The 14,594-nt window shown below is 41.7% G+C and overlaps 1 protein-coding gene across 3 annotated transcripts; it reads left to right on the forward strand.

The window, feature by feature from the left end:
• The first annotated feature begins 3,422 nt into the window (after positions 1-3,422).
• On the forward strand, positions 3,423-13,818 carry ubxn1 (UBX domain protein 1). Of its 3 annotated transcripts, none has more exons than XM_085372116.1 (10): positions 3,423-3,459; positions 4,127-4,191; positions 4,313-4,366; positions 5,178-5,317; positions 9,701-9,791; positions 9,885-10,076; positions 12,090-12,141; positions 12,226-12,348; positions 12,623-12,806; positions 12,943-13,818. In XM_085372116.1, the coding sequence occupies exons 2-10, from the start codon at positions 4,133-4,135 to the stop codon at positions 12,981-12,983; spliced, it is 936 nt and encodes a 311-aa protein (XP_085228242.1). In that variant the 5' UTR covers positions 3,423-3,459; positions 4,127-4,132; the 3' UTR covers positions 12,984-13,818. The 3 variants fall into 3 exon arrangements, with proteins under 3 accessions (XP_085228242.1, XP_085228226.1, XP_085228234.1); XM_085372100.1 differs by lacking the exon at positions 3,423-3,459 and adding an exon at positions 3,565-3,602; XM_085372108.1 differs by lacking the exon at positions 3,423-3,459 and adding an exon at positions 3,587-3,633.
• Positions 13,819-14,594: the final 776 nt, after the last annotated feature.

Genomic DNA, 14,594 nt, shown 5'->3' on the forward strand with positions numbered 1-14,594 from the left:
CTTGTTACGATATCTTCCTGTAAACACTTACAGGGTTTACAGGAAGAACCCCCAAAAGGTAATTTTTTTTGTAAGGGACCTTTGAGTCTATCACCATCGCTGACTGATGTCAGGGAAAGTCCCATATCCTTCTGACCATTTACTACAAATGATGCTCTTGTATTCACTTTTACTTTTGGTTTTCATTTCAGAAAGCTACATAAACCCATGCCATACAAATCTCAATCTTTGTGTTTTATTCGTGAAAAGGGGCTATAAAGAAACAGAAACTTCAACTGAATTCACAAGAATTGTTTAATTTATTGCAGCCTTCACATAAATCACCATGAAAATTAAACTAAACACAGAAACAAGAAACTGAAAGTGTTGCTGTTCATGAGCTACAGAGAGTCCCAGCAGTGTTTGCATGACAAGAGGTGTCCCTCCACAGATAACAGCAGCTCCACTGGAAGCCACAGTTTTTCCATATGGAGATGCTGTTACAGCTGGTGAGACCCAGAGAAAAACACAGCTGAGAGCACCAAGCCAGACCACGGCATTGGATGTACACTCATTCTGCTGGCATCTTCTATTTAAGTGTTTTTCCTGTCATATATTCAGTTGGCAAAACTGAATATAACCAAAACTTACCTTAAACAACTCCTCTGGGCTTTCCTATTTTTGTGGGGCTACCACTACAGTCTGTATTGTTCGTACTCTTGATCAGCCAGACAAGCATTTCAGAGTACTGCAAACTGGAAGGGGGCGGCAGCATCATGGTCCACTTTTAAATCATATGAATTAATGCTGCCCTCTTTTGGTCATCTGTTTCTGACTACATGAACTTGAATCATTTTATTACACATGATACTTCAGCTTTCATGTCACAATACTACCCACACCCAATAAAGACTTAGTATCATCCACTATTTTATCTTCTAATCTTGGCTTTTACTGCCTCTAAGATTACATGTGTCCCTTCTGATGCCAATAAAAATCAGGCTCATTCCCTCCAAGAACACGTGCTCCTAGAAGTTAACAATGGTTCCAGTAACCCTAGTAAAAAATAAATAGATCTATTGTGCTATTTCTTTTTATATTAGGTGTTGAAAGGATCTTTAACACAAGTGGTAAACAGGAACGAGCATCATTTTCTTGTGTGTAGCTCATCTTCTTCCCAGAATCTCACTGAATATCCTCGGTGAAATTTGACCTTTAATCCTCTCCTTCTGTAAAAAGAAGAAAAAAGCCTCAGAGAACCATAAAGCAATATAAGGGCAGCCTGGCGAGAACTTCACCCCATTGTCTCCTTCGACTTTGGCCGCCCTGCTATATATTGTTAACAGATAATTCCATTATGAAGGGTCATTAGCGTCTTCAGATAATGTGCACCATGAGGCCGAGCACGGAAACTAGAATGAACTCGGTCTGGACAGAGAAAGGTGACGTCAGGAAATCAAATACCACATATTAAACCAACATTTTTAATGCTGGGAAAATCCTCACGCTTATCATCTCAGAGTTAGAACCTGCAGAAACTGAAATGTATTCATACTATAATCATTTTTATCTGAATAGGTACAATATCGTCTTTGTTACCGAAATGACACCAAACATCTTTGTAAATTACACACATGTTCGCACAGAACGTGTTTGCTTTTGAAGGCACTTGAATTCATTATAAATGAATCATCTAATTTCCTTAAAAGATCCTCTGTGATCAACTGTTCTCATTTTAACATATATACAAATACATATTACAGGGTTTGTCCTGCAGTGTGCAAGCAGATTAGATGCATGGTGAAATAAACTGGTCTTGTTAATCTCTTGAGTTAGTTTGCTTTCTAGAATGTAAAAGAAAAGTTAATACTTACCCAGTAAAAGCTGCAGGCAAAGCTTCTTCAGTTATTAATTGTAAAAGGAAAACACAAGACAAGTAAAACCCAGATAAAAAAAGAACAAAATATAAGTGTGAGGGGGAAAAAAGACAAACGAATAAATAGTAAATAAGAGCGTTTTTACAAAAAAGACACCCAGCAGTGAGCGGAGTCTCTGAGTAATGGTAGGCTCGTGAATGAGGGCTGCTTAAGACTACGTGGGGGAGAGAAAAATTAATCATTACACTTACTGTAAATATGTAACAAACCCAACCTGCACATAAAAGTCAGCAAATTGCATTGTGTTTGAACACCCACGGAGACACGCAGATGAGATGAAATCATACATGCAGCAGAGCAGCCAATAAGATCATCCGACCTTCTCATCAGGCCTCCCCCACCCCTAATCATCAGTGGACATAATTCCTCTGCTGACACATTTCACTCTCTCTCTCTCTCACTCACTCTTACTGGGGCGCGGTTTAATAAAATCCCCTGATTAAATATCTAAATGGAAAGAACATTATGAGATTACTTTAAAGAAATGATTGATGAATAGTCAAAATCTGGGCCAACTCCATCAAGTTGTACTGTTTATTCTGGTCTTGGATATCTATCAAATCCAAATCTGGACTGGACTTTTGAAGTGACTACAAGATGATATATGATTTTTTTTTTCAAACGATTTGTAAATTATAGACAATAATAAGACCTTATGTATCCCCCAAAACACAAACCGTTTAAAAATGACCCAGATTTGAAGGCGTTTCTATTAACAGTGTTACTTTACGGTGTTGTTTTGAAGATGACTTTTGAAGACAAAGAGTGTTTGCCTGAAACAAATTTGTAAAGTGCATTTGGCTCAAGCTCAAAGTGAGTGATTCCTGCAAACAGTTCATTCCTGCATGTGTCTTTGGTCAAAGTGTGAGAACAATAATTGTAAATGAGTTACAAAGGGAGAGCCTCTTCATCTTCCTCCAAGCCAGTTAGATGCATTTATAAATAGTTCTTAAATAGCACATCTAAACCAGTAACACACTCAATGTGTTTCCTGATCTCATTGACTTTGACGGGAATTTGGTTTAACACCATATTTCACACCAAATTATATTCTTTAAAACCATAAATAGACGTAGTGAAGTAATGATTTAATATTCACTTAATCTTTATTTCAGAGGTAAACACCTTGATTTATATACTTTATCCTACTCAGGCCACATCAGTAATAATAGTAGAATTAAAATCCTGCTTCGAACAGAGTATTTCTACACTCTGACCTAGGGCACTACTTTCACCAATCTATACTATTTCACCAGTGATTTAAAGAAACTGGTGTAAGAATGTTTTTTTCCTTAAAAAAGATATTTGATTTAGTTCCTGTAGATATTTTGCATTGTTTATCATTTGACATCGTTTTAGTACCCCGGTATTGATATGCTGTCGCAGAGGTGATGAATAGATGGGGTCAGGTGAACCCTGCAGTAGCTTACGTGTTACTGTTCATTATTTGCATGTTAGGGAGGCTTATTCATTCATTTGAAGTATAACTCAGTAGAAGCTCAAGGTGTATAAACGTGAAGATAGCGTCGTCAAAGTGTCCCCAGTAAGTGGAGGATCTGTATGTTGTTTGTTTTTTAAACAAATCTTAAGACTTCAAAAATCGTTCTTTCTAATAAGCGTGAATTTCGCGTTGTTCTTTTTGACTCGCGTGGGCTTCCTTACTGGTGAAGCGGTGTTGTCCGATGTGTGAGTAGCTAACTATCCCTACCTTCACTGGGTATATTAGCTCATATTTCCTCCGTACATAAATAAACTGGCACGTCAGTTTGCATTTAGCTCAAGTATACAAACTAACATTAACGGCACAAGTGATGAAGAGCTTATTGGAGTTCCTAATTGTTTCTAATCGTGCTAGCCAGCGAGGCTTCCCAGTTAGCTTTCGCAATTTGAACGTTAGCCACATTAAAGCTAATTTTAGCTCTCATCACGATGGTATTTATTATATCAAATAACTGTATATGTGTAGCGGGAATAAATTTGTGTTTTGGTAAGCTGCTAGTAAAGGAATCGTTTATTTATATTCACGCAGTGTTATATTCGGACAATAGTGGTCAGTGTAGCTGCTTTAGTCGGCTAAAATAAAGTCATGAGCTCTTGCACTAACTTTAGTTTGGTTAGAAGTCCTTTGGGTTCTTTTCATCATCAAATGAAAGCATTGTACCAGTACGTTAGACGATGAACTCCTCGTTAACGTTCCTGTATTGTTTCAGGTCAAAATGGCAGAGCTAACAACACTCGAGAGTCTGCTGGAGATGGGGTTTGATCGAAACAGAGCGTGAGTGATCCCTGATGCACACATTTTTTATTGGTTTATTTGGATTTCAGGTTTGAAGCTGATTTCAAGGAAATTAAACTGTGTCTACATTATCTATCATATTATCATAATCTGTCTTTAGAGAGAAGGCAGTGGCCAACACAGGGAACCAGGGAATTGAGCAAGCCATGGATTGGTGAGTTTAGCACTCAGAATAACAACACACTACGGTACTTTGAAACCTCCCACATTAACATTTTCCCTCTGTCATCACTTAACTTGGTGCCACAGTCCAGCTGCACACGCCAGTTTCCCTCATAAAACTATCCAGTGGTTTTCATTTCCCAATGTAAACATGATTGTGGTGATCGGATAAGTGACTGTTGTTTTTTCAGTTTAAGAAATATTGATTAACTTTGTAGTGTTGTCTCAAAAAGTGAATTAGAAATGCTTGTGTGTGCCTTCATCTCCTCTCACTTGGATTGGACTGTTTTCTTGTCGGACTGAAACATTTATTAATCGCATCTAATCTGTGCAAGATGCTACTGTGAGGCTTTTAACTCATTATAAACTTTCTCATATCACCATATTTTTAAAGCTTTCACACTGACTTCCTGTCAGGATTAGCTTTCAGTTAAAAATCTTGGTTCTCACTTTTATGGCTTTATGGGGTGCAGCCCCCTCCTAGATAGTCTCCCTGCTACTACTCCAGTCCTATTCTTCAAACCAAGTTCTTAGACCTGTTTGTGGTTCCTCATACCCGCCTGAAAACTAATATTCCAAAACTTTGGAATAGCTTGTCACACACTCTTTGCACCCTTGACTTTGTGGTATTCTTTAAAAGGCAGTTTAAAACTAATCTTTTCAGATTTTGTGGGTTTTTTTTACTTTGTTTGTGTGTGTCCATTTTTACTTGAAATAGGGTGTTTAAAAATGTTATCTAGACCTCTGTAAAGCTCTTTGTGGCTGTTGGAAAGTAATACATTTTGCTTACGCACTCTCCTCAGGCTAATGGAACACGAAAATGACCCAGACATCGATGAGCCCTATGTGCCGCCAGCGGGCAACATCCTGGGAGGAGAAGCACAGAGCCAGCCCAGCACAGCGGACAGCTCTGAAGGTCAGGAGGGGCAGGAAAGTTTTGAAGGTATGTCATTAAAGGGGCAGGAAAGAAAAGTCACCCACAGATTTTCAGTGTGATTGAATATACCACTAGACAACCTAAATGTATCTACTCTTAAGGACTTTACACACTGGACGTGTAAAATCCGTGTGAATATTTAATGTGTTAAAAAAAATTTTTTGACTTGATTTGGATCCAAATAAATAGATCTGACCAATCAGACCGCCACATTTGCAGTAAGTGTGGTCATACTGAATGTGTGCACCTGTGCTGTATATCCAAAAGGAAATGGTAAAATTACACTATTTTGCCTTTGATAGCTATACCAGTCAATCGTGTGTGTGTGTGTGTGTGTGTGTGTGTGTGTGTGTGTGTATATATATATATATATATATATATATATATATATAGAGCAGCTGGATAGCGTAGTGGTTAGACTACACGCCTTTGGAACAGAGGATCGCAAGTTCGATTCCTGCCTGGGGCGTCTGTATCCAGTAAGGGTCCTAAGGCTAGACCCCCTATGCTAAGCAAGCCTACCGCAGACATGAGCGAGACAGATAAATATGAAGGCATGCCGGCTCGGACGTCGCCCGGATCAACAAGGTCCGCGTCAGGTGTTGAGGAACCAGGGCACCCTGACGAAAAGTGGGCTACTGGAACAAGAAGGCATCGGTGGGCAAGAGACGAAAACAGGGCATTGTTGGAATGCTACTACGCAAGTAACCCTGGCGGAAGGGGCTACATGAATAGGATGAGGGACCTATGGATTCTTCGATACCCAACATCCACAATGACGGCGAAACAACTAGTAGCTCAGTGTTCCAACATTCGAAAGAAGGGACTGCTCTCACAGCTAGAGATTGACGAGGTACAACACAAATGCTACGGCAAGGAGGAGTCAGGACGCCAGGTCAGGGGGGAGATATCATCACCCGAGATTGGGTACATAGCCCCAAGTGCGATAGGAGAAGGATCGTTGAGTGCGAGAGGAACTGACCTGAAAAATAGGATCATGGCCAAGCTTGAAACCTGGATCCCCCGTAGCCGGTTACCAAGATTACGTGAAGTACCCTCAGAAGGTCTGCTAGATGATGTTAATGCAGCACTACGGGCAATACCTACAACCACGATTACCGACACTAACAAGCTCATCTACAATACGGCAACAGTGATCAGTGAGATGCTTGGCTACAAGTTGAACAGCGACAAGGGGCAGTACCCTCCATGGAGAAGGAGGCTAGAGGGAGGTTAGCCAACTAACGGAGTTGCAGAAAGGTGCGACAAATAAGGTGCCTAAGAAATACAGCAAGCTGTCCATACCTGAGGCCTTGGAAACTGCCAAGCAAAGACTCACAGCCTTGGCCAGCCGCTTGAGGAGGTACACCAGAGAGATAGAAGGCAGGAGAATAAACCAGCTGTTCTCCACAGAACCAGCAAAGGTGTACTCTCAGTGGCAAGGGAACAATAAGAGAACAGCACCACCAAGGCTGGAGACGGAGCAATACTGGAAGAGCATATGGGAGAAGGATGCAACCCATAACGGCAATGCTCAGTGGCTAGAGGATCTGAGGGCAGACCACAGCGACCTCCCTGAACAGGGTCCAGTAACCATCACAGTGGCAGATATCCAAGAAAGGGTCTCCAGTATGAAGAGTTGGACAGCACCAGGGCCCGACATGGTTCACGCCTACTGGCTGAAGAAGCTGACTGCACTCCACGAGCGTCTGGCAGCACAAATGAACCAGCTGCTAGTTAACGAGAGACACCCGGAATGGCTAACTGAAGGCCGGACGGTCCTGATCCCCAAGGACCCCAAGAAGGGACCGGTCCCCTCCAACTACCGACCAATAACCTGCCTCAGTACTACATGGAAGCTCCTGTCAGGCATCATATCGGCTAAGATGAACAGGCACATGGGTCAATACATGAGCGGGACACAGAAAGGAATTGGCAAGAATACCAGAGGCGCAAAACACCAGCTACTGGTAGACAGAACAATCAGCCGAGACTGCAAGACCAGACTGACCAACCTGTGCACTGCCTGGATTGATTACAAGAAGGCCTATGACTCAATGCCCCACAGCTGGATACTGGAATGCCTAGAATTGTACAAGATCAATGGGACCCTAAGAGCCTTCATCAGGAACTCAATGGGGATGTGGCGTACAACACTAGAGGCCAACTCCAAGCCCATAGCACAAGTCACCATCAAGTGCGGGATCTACCAAGGAGATGCTCTGTCCCCACTGCTGTTCTGCATAGGCCTGAACCCCCTCAGTGAGATCATTAACAAGACTGGCTACGGATACCGACTACGGAACGGAGCAGTTGTCAGCCACCTCCTGTACATGGATGACATCAAGCTGTATGCCAAGAGTGAACGAGACATCGATTCACTGATCCACACTACCAGGCTATACAGCAATGACATTGGAATGTCGTTCGGACTGGAGAAGTGTAGTCGGATGGTAACAAAGAGAGGGAAGGTAGTCAGAACTGAGGGGATTGAACTACCAGAAGGCAACATTGCAGACATAGAGGACAGTTACAAGTACTTGGGGATCCCACAGGCGAATGGGAACCATGAAGAGGCCGCTAGAAAAGCTGCAACCACCAAGTACCTGCAGAGGGTCAGGCAAGTCCTGAGGAGTCAGCTGAATGGTAAGAACAAGATCCGGGCCATCAACACGTACGCCCTGCCCGTGATCAGGTACCCTGCTGGGGTAATAGGCTGGCCAAAGGAGGAGATAGAAGCCACTGACATAAAGACAAGAAAGCTCCTTACCATGCATGGAGGGTTTCACCCCAAATCCAGCACCCTGAGGCTGTACGCTAAGCGGAAGGAAGGGGGCCGGGGACTGGTGAGTGTCAGCACCACAGTCCAGGATGAGACAACGAACATCCAAGAATACATTGGGAAGATGGCCCCAACTGACCGAGTGCTCAGTGAATACCTCAGGCAGCAGAAACCCAAGAAAGAGGAGGGAGACGAGGAACCATCATGGAAGGACAGGCCCCTGCACGGTATGTACCACCGGCAGATAGGGGAGGTGGCTGATATCCAGAAATCCTACCAGTGGCTGGACAAAGCTGGACTGAAAGACAGCACAGAAGCACTAATCATGGCAGCACAAGAACAAGCTCTGAGCACAAGATCCATAGAGGCTGGGGTCTATCACACCAGGCAAGACCCCAGGTGCAGGCTGTGTAAAGATGCCCCAGAGACAATCCAGCACATAACAGCAGGGTGCAAGATGCTAGCAGGCAAGGCATACATGGAACGCCATAACCAAGTGGCCGGCATAGTGTACAGGAACATCTGTGCCGAGTATAACCTGGAAGTCCCGAGGTCAAAATGGGAGATGCCCCCAAGGGTGGTGGAGAATGACCGAGCTAAGATCCTGTGGGACTTCCAGATACAGACGGACAAAATGGTGGTGGCTAACCAACCGGACATAGTGGTGGTAGACAAACAGAAGAAGACGGCCGTAGTGATCGATGTAGCGGTTCCGAATGACAGCAATATTAGGAAGAAGGAACACGAGAAGCGGGAGAAATACCAAGGGCTCAGAGAAGAGCTCGAGAGGATGTGGAGGGTGAAGGTAACGGTGGTCCCCGTGGTAATCGGAGCACTAGGTGCGGTGACTCCCAAGCTAGGCGAGTGGCTCCAGCAGATCCCGGGAATAACATCGGAGATCTCTGTCCAGAAGAGCGCAGTCCTGGGAACAGCTAAGATACTGCGCAGGACCCTCAAGCTCCCAGGCCTCTGGTAGAGGACCCGAGCTTGAAGGATAAACCGCCCGCAGGGGCGTGCTGGGTGTTTTTTTTTTTTTATATATGTATATATGTATATGTATATATGTATATGTATATATGTATATATATGTATGTATGTATGTATGTATGTATGTATATATATATATATGTATATATATATATATATACATACATATATATATATATATATATATATATATATATATATATATATATATATATATATATATATATATATGTGTATATATATGTTAAAATCACATATATATATATATATATATGTGTGTGTATATATATATATATATATATATATATATATATATATATATATGTATATATATATGTATATATATATGTGCGTGTGCGCGTGCATATAGCTAAATTCAGTTACAGGATATGCACCCCCAGTAAATCTATCTTATCTAGCTCTTTATCTCAAAAATGTTGTGTCAAGTGGTTGAGTCACTTCCTTGATGTTTCGTTGTGGTTCATTGGCACTGCTGTGTTGTTTTAAGGTTTGTGGTATTTGATTTTAGATGGGCCTCTTGTCTTGTTTTGCGTTTGTTAGTAGTCGGAAGTAAGCTGTCAAAGTTTTCACGTTGTCTTGCCTGTTTGCTTCGGCATCAGGAATAGCAGGTGGAGACATCGGCTACATTGAGACAGAGGACGGCGTCAAACGGCCAATGACAGAAGAGGAGAAAAATGAGCAAGTCAAGAGGTCAGAGGATACTCAAAGTGCATTTTACTGATTAGCAGTGTGCATATTGAATATAGAAGCACGTGTGTAATTTAAGCTGTGTCTGTTTTTCAGGCTCGAGGAGCTGATGCGGGTGAAGCAGGCGGAGAGAAGAGAGCGAGAGCGGGCAGAAGAGGTGGAGAGGGAGAAGCAGCGGAGGAAGCAGGGCCAGGAGCTGCAGCAGATGCGCCAAAAACTGCAGGACGATGAAATGAAAAAAATTGCTGAGCAGCGTCAGAGGGAGAAGATGGAGGACAAAATGGCAAGGTATGTTTTTCAACAACACACATACAGTTAGAGAACGTGATAATTAGGTTTGGAGAAGGATTGCATACCAGAGTACATAGAGTCTAATAACCATTCAGTCAAAAAGACACTTCTTTGGCTTCGCTCCCAAATGTCTGACATTAGAGCAGGGCGATATGACCAAAAATATTTATATGATATACATTTGAAAATTTGCAATAATGATATAACTGATGATATAACTGACACTAGACAAAATACTTTACAACTCCACAACTTTATTAGTGCAAAAAAAAAAAAATCAATGTATTTTTACTTAAACAAGCAGCTGTTTTTTATGTGCATTAAAGTTATATAAAAATTTAACAGTGCAAATGCAAAATCCTTGCTGACAGTTTAACCAAAAGGCGTTTCCAGTGGAAATTGGCCGACATATCCTCAGCATAACCATGTATAATATCCACAAAAGTTAAAAAGAGGTTATACACACACAATACGGTAATATTATGTTGAAGCACAGTACGTATCACTCCGCGAGGCTCCTGCCTACGATAGCCGTAATGCTCCGACAGTCCATCAAGCGGTGCGGGTTTCTAGCTTAGCAAAGTCGTACTAAAACATTTGACAGATTTTCGAGCGCCATGTACGACACAAAATCGTTTCGAGGTCAGTAAACACAACCAGAATTCATACATAAGACACACGGGATTATAAGGGGCTCTGTCGATTTTCAGAAAAATCAAAGGATTGATTTTAAGTGTGCCGTATTTTCCAAAAAACACGGTAATAACGACAGCCCGCTAGCATGCTCTACCAAAAATAGTGCTTTGTTGTGTATCTGACGGACGAAAGCCAAACCAGTTCCACACCACTGAAGCTGCAGCATTTTTACAAACCAATTCTGGTTCATCTGTTTCATTCAATGATCCGCTTTCGACCTTCTCATTCTCCGTAGCTGCCATGCTTTTTCCGCCATGTGCGTATAAAAACAAAGGCACTGCGCATGTGCGTTTGACCCATATTCTATCGCGATATTCCATTTTCTTATCGTTGCCCAACATTATACCGGTATTACCGTGAACAGTATGTTATGGCCCAACCCTATCTGACATGTTTATTCTCATAAAAACAAACTTTCAGTCTTACAGGCCCAAGACTAGGAAATCCCACCATCTCATATACAGGACTAGCTTGGCTAAAAGGCATTCTGTTGCTTTTTAAATAGTATAATGTTACTCTGCCCGATAATTGTCTCCCAGCATAATCTCATGACAGATGGATGGGCTGTAGAAGAGCATCAGCACAGCAACAGGGCTGGTATCTGGTGTCTGCTTGTGTGAGGAGGAGCACAGCCAGAGCCCTACAGAATCAAGTTTAAACGGCTATTCTTGTGCATGTTTCTGACCAGACTGTTGGAAACAGACAACGCAAGGATGACATGAGGGTCCCAGTGATGTTACAGGGATCATAATGTTTGCCACACTCTTTCACGTCTGACACATGTTCTCAATTTGAAGCTTCTTTAATCTGTGGAGAGAATTTGGGTGTTCTCTGGTTAAAAGTCATAAAGCTGCACAGTGCTGGGCTGTGAGCTGATACCACTAACAGATTTCAAGCCCTTGTTTCACCCTCGGTGAAATCATTTTCTGACAGTCTGGTGAGAAACATGCACAAGTAACTTACTGTGGTCACTTCAGCTGAGCACTGACACACAAAAGAGCAGATAGCAGTCATGCTGTTGATTTTTGTGATGTTTTCCAATGTATTGCAAGCCTAAATACTGTGGATTTATTAATAAAAAAGCTAAGCGTTTCACTGTAACTAGTTGTTCCCATGAACCCTTTTTGTTACATTCAATTGTTTTGTTTTTTTATAAAAAGGTAACAAATAACCCAGGAAAATTTTTTATCTCTGCTTTACCTATTGGAAAATGTTCGCATTCATAAAGATTAACTTGTGTTTGATTAAGTAACTTTGTTCCTTTGTTAACTCTGGTTGCTGAGTCATTGTGTTGCTTATCTTTATTACCAACAGGCAAAGGGTTAAAGAGAAGATAGCAAGAGACAGAGAAGAAAGAGCACAAAAGGTACTTTTCAAGTTTATTTTCCATTTCTGTATTCTTCCACTTCTGGTGGAAACAAGAACAACTTGGACTTTTTTTTCTGTGAAGTTTGGAGGTATTGCACCCTCGAGCACCACTGCGTCATCCCACCCTGGCCAGCCCAGTCCGTCTTCACCCACCAGACAGGGCCCTCCACCCACTAAAAAGGAGTATGATGAATCCAGGATACAGGTACCTAATTCATACTTGGTTTTAAAATTTTACTTTACATGTATGTTAATAAAGTTTGAAGTCTGTGCCCTTTGAAACAGAACGTCACAGGTTTCGATAAATGCATATATAATATGTGCACAGAGTCTTCAGGCCTAACAGGGTGTTTAGAATAAAATGGATGATAAGCAGAGTGTGCTTCAGGGCTTAGGCCTTTAGATGAAAATGAATCCACTAAACTGGTGTTGCGTTGAACTTTAAAATATGTACTTTAATTTTTGCTGCTTCTTCACAGGTCCGTCTGCTGGACGGCTCGACCATCACAACAGTCTTCAAGGCCCAGGAGCCGCTGGCGGCAGTGCGCGTCTATGTGCAGATGAACGGCAACACGCCCGAGGGTCAGGACTTCACGCTGCTGTCACCTTACCCCCGTCACGTCTACACTGAACTGGATATGGAGAAGCCCCTCAAAGAGCTGGGTGAGCTGGGAATAGCATTAGGCTGCCACTTAGCTTAAACTGGATTTGGTATCATCACGTTATAATTTTAATATTTAGTGAAGATTAAAAAAAATCACAAATTGAAATCAGACTTGCTTTGGTTCTGTGTGTTCAGGTTTGGTGCCTTCAGCTGTGCTGGTTGTTGCCAAAAAGTAAGAACAGGAGGATCTGCTCTGTGAGCCTACCTCACCACTTCCACTACATCGACACCAGAGATACCAGAACATGGACTGATCCACAAACAGAGCTGCAGTCTTTTTCATTTCACCCAACAAGCCAGATAACTTAATACAAGCACAGATGTGTAATTCCTCTCGAAATGATATGGAGGAAATTGGTTCGACTATCAAAAAGAAAAAGGCTTGATTGAATCCATCCTGTTCTGCGCTGGTTTCACCGGCTGTGGGTTGGTGTGTGCAGTGAGCCTGATAGTGAAGATAGCTGGTTTCTGACAGATACTGCTTCAAGGAGCACCACTCATAGTTTCAACACATTAAAGACAAAAATAGAGAACAAACTTGTTGAGTTTTAACCCGATCCATAAAAACACCTGATTCGGAAAGGACCTTAAGTTTAATCCCCACAATCTTCCTGATTTTGTGACAGTTTGCCTTTTCTTTTTTATATATAAGTTTAAATATATCAACAGCTATGTCTACCTGGTCACCAAAAATCTACTTAAAATAAAGCTGACTTGGAAAGTTTGTTACTTGTGAGCTTTGTTCATTTAATTCTGCTCATCATCTCCATCCTACTTTATATGTTCCAGTTATCACCAAACAAAAGGTTCAGCTGAAGCTGTGGACGGTGTCATTAGTTTTGTAGGCGTCTCATTGAACAGATCGAGAAAGACAAATTCCGACCTTGGGATGGGGATAAAGTTTAGAGAAGGGTTGGGCAATTTTCCAGTGAAAGTGTAACATCTCCTGTTATCAGTAGAAGTTTATAAAGAGATAAAAATAACATTTAGCAGAATCAAGTCCAGATTATTGATGCAGCCCTCCACAACGGTCCGACATAAACTTTGGACTTTTAACTGTATTTTCATAAGTTTTATAACTACTGATAAAGCCCTCCCCCATGCTTCAAAGTAATTAAGTAATAAACAAGTGGCTGACAGAAAAGTTTGGTTTTTTTCCTCCACTGTCTACAATTTTTTTTCACAATTTGTAGTTGATGTGTAGTTAAACTTCCTTAGAAAGGGGAGTTTCTTTGGTCCGGCACACTCAAGATTACCGTGTGTTGTATTTAGCCCGCAGTGCAAAATGAGTTTGAAACCCCCGGTTTAGAGGATCATCTGTTAATCAATATTCAAGGTTAATAGTCCAAAATTCAAATGTAAACCCAAAGTGCTTCAGATTGTCTGGGGATCTGGAGCTTTTTTAATACTTTCTTACAGATTTGCAAAAAATTTAATAAAGTAGGTCTTAAGCAGGACACCATATTTACACAATCTTGTTGACTTAGTGATTTTATCTCTGTGTAAAGTCTAAAGTTGACTCAAGTGATTTTCCTCTGGGTTTTGTAGTTTGCCACAGATCCTTTTCCTGCTGCGACTCACTCCCACATTACATGTTTGGCATTTTGTCCACATTTGAAATCAATACTTAATCCACCAAATAACACAAGTTTTTGGACTTTGTAGTCCTCACTAAACAGCCACTGGTGCTGGCATTATACAAGACAAAAATCACAACCAGACGCTGTCAGTTTAACTCAATTTGATATGTACAAGTCTAACAATGTCCACGTTACAGATGGCCTTCC

Source organism: Diplotaxodon limnothrissa, linkage group LG2 (assembly GCF_057381915.1).
Source record: "Diplotaxodon limnothrissa isolate DT_005_m linkage group LG2, D_limnothrissa_male_GT1.1, whole genome shotgun sequence".
Lineage (NCBI taxonomy): Eukaryota > Metazoa > Chordata > Actinopteri > Cichliformes > Cichlidae > Diplotaxodon > Diplotaxodon limnothrissa.